The following is a 2,486-nucleotide window of genomic DNA, read 5'->3' as shown; positions in this document are numbered from 1 at the left end:
ATGCTGGAGTCTGTTGTACTCATATGAACGGGCTCACTTCTGCAAGAAAGATCCTACGAGCCGGGTATTTCTGGATGACTATGGAGAATGATTGTTGCAATTTTGTGCACAAGTTCCACTAATGTCAAGTTCACGGTGATTTGAACAAAGTGCCACCTCACGAACTTAATGCTATGAGTTCACCTTGGCCATTTGTAGCTTGGGGAATGGATGTCATCGGTCCGATAGAGACAACCGCTTCTAACGGACACAGATTCATTTTGGTTTCCATTGATTATTTCACCAAGTGGATTGAAGCAGCTTCTTACAAGTCGATAAACATGAAAGTGGTGGCTGATTTTGTTTGCAAAAATCTGATATGCAAATTTGGAGTGCTTGAATCCATCATTACCGATAATGGGGAAAATCTCAACTTTCATTTGATGAGAGAAATATGTGACCAATTTAAAATTACACATCGAAGTTCAACTGCTTATCGTCCCCAAATGAATGGAGCTGTAGAGGCCGCCAATAAAAATATCAAAATGATTTTGACGAAAATGATCGACAAGCATCGAGGTTGGCATGAGATGTTACCATATGCTTTATTAGGATACCGCACGACTGTCTGAACATCAATTGGAGCCACTCCATATTTGCTAGTATATGGAACAAAAGCAGTCATACCTACTGAACTCGAGATACCGTCTTTGAGAATCATCCAAGAAGGTGAATTAAGTAACGCTGAATGGGTCAGCAAGCAGATTAATCAACTAACTATGATTTGTGAGAAGAGAATGGTTGTCGTTAGTCATGGTAAGTTGTATCGACAAAGAATGATTCGCGCCTTTCATAAGAGAGTAAGAGCAAGAAATTATGAAGTTGGTTCTTAAGCGTATCTTTCCTCATCAAGACGAGTAAAAGGAAAGTTCGCACCAAACTAGAAGGGTCCTTACATGGTTCGTAAAGTATTATCTTGAGGTTCTTTTGTCCTGGCAAAAATGGATGGCACCGTATGGACGAAACCTATCAACTCGGATGTTGTCAAGAGATACTACTTGTGAAGCTTCAGTTTGCATTTCTGTTATTTACTTGTAATCGTTCTGTTTGCTTGTATTTGTCTTTCTTAACATTTCACCCCTCTTGTAATGAACTACATTCGACCTGAATTCTCAAGAATGAGATACATAGGCGGCCTATGTCGGCCTCGGTTAATTTTCTTTGTAAATTTTCATGTTTTGGTAACCTTTAAAGGGGAACTACGTTTGACCTGATTCCTGCCTAAACGGGATACGTAGGCGCCACAAGGGTTCGATCATATCTCCCGTAATATTTCTATTCCTCTTTACAATAGAAACTGGGACAGAATTTTTGAGAGGGACTCAAAAATTCTCGAAAAGAGATTATTCCTTAGCAAGTCAAGGCTGAAGATGTTTCGAGATTTGCACTGGGACAGAAGTTTTGAGAATATCTCAAAAATTCCGCGATCTACAGTATAAAGATAATCAAGACAATTAACTGGGATAGAAATTTTGAGGATGACCTCAAAATTTCAGCATAGATTTATCTGCAAGTCCGGAGCAACTCTGAAAACTCCCCGGCGAATGATCAGATAGGCCTTCAAGCATCAGACTCAAAGGAGTTTGTTAAGTCTGATATGACATGACTTGGCACTGACCTATCTCAGATACTATTTATTGAAAGTTTATTTCCTTAAAGATTTTCCTTTATGTTTCATTTGTCTTGGCATAAAATATTTTGTCTTATCTATCAAGAGTCGGGAGATCGGGAAATCAACCTGAGATAGCAGGACCGGGAGCAGACAACTAGAGAAATCGACACAGATCAGTACATTTTTAAAACTAACAATTTTTCTATGGACGCAGGTTTACAGCTTTGATTTAAAATCAAAAAATTCTTCCGATGAATGAATACGGAGAACTCTAAAGAGGAGAAAACAATACCAAAATCAATAGTTTTCCTAGAAGTAAAAGGCATTTTATATCACTTATGTCGAAGACTTGGGAATATGAATTATTTATTTCAATAAATTTCCAACAACATGAAATTTATAAAGAACGTCTAGCTATATTCAAAGGTGAATCAAGCGAAATCTCAAGAGAGAGTTTACGGCCTCCGTAAAAGACGTTATTTGCATCACATTATCAAACAAGATAGTGTCGTTCCCCGGAGGGGTCATTTAATTTATTATCAATTAAGACGATGCATTACCCAGAGGGGACAATTATTTTACTGTCGATCAAGGTGATGTATTATATGGAGGTCATTTCACCGTTATCATCGTCAGAGACGATATGAATATTCATGCATTGCGAGTCAATATCCATGCATCGCGAGAAGATTTCATACCTCGTAGCAATTATGCATCGCGAGAAGATTTCATGCCTCGCAGAAATTATGCATCGAGAGAAGATTTCATACCACGCAGAAAATTATGCATCGTGACAAGATATCATACCTCTTAGCAATTATGCATCGCGAGAAGA

At 38.3% G+C, this 2,486-nt stretch overlaps 1 protein-coding gene across 1 annotated transcript; it reads left to right on the top strand.

Moving 5' to 3' along the window:
* Positions 1–206: 206 nt before the first annotated feature.
* On the top strand, positions 207–1,879 carry LOC107016622 (uncharacterized protein K02A2.6-like). The gene is made up of 3 exons (XM_015217036.1): positions 207–558; positions 643–795; positions 1,866–1,879. The coding sequence occupies exons 1-3, from the start codon at positions 207–209 to the stop codon at positions 1,877–1,879; spliced, it is 519 nt and encodes a 172-aa protein (XP_015072522.1).
* The last annotated feature ends 607 nt before the right edge of the window (positions 1,880–2,486 follow it).

The sequence above is a fragment of the Solanum pennellii genome, chromosome 4 (assembly GCF_001406875.1).
Source record: "Solanum pennellii chromosome 4, SPENNV200".
NCBI classification, from domain to species: domain Eukaryota; kingdom Viridiplantae; phylum Streptophyta; class Magnoliopsida; order Solanales; family Solanaceae; genus Solanum; species Solanum pennellii.
Note: the sequence above shows the minus strand (reverse complement) of the source record. Positions and strands in the feature narration are given on the sequence as shown.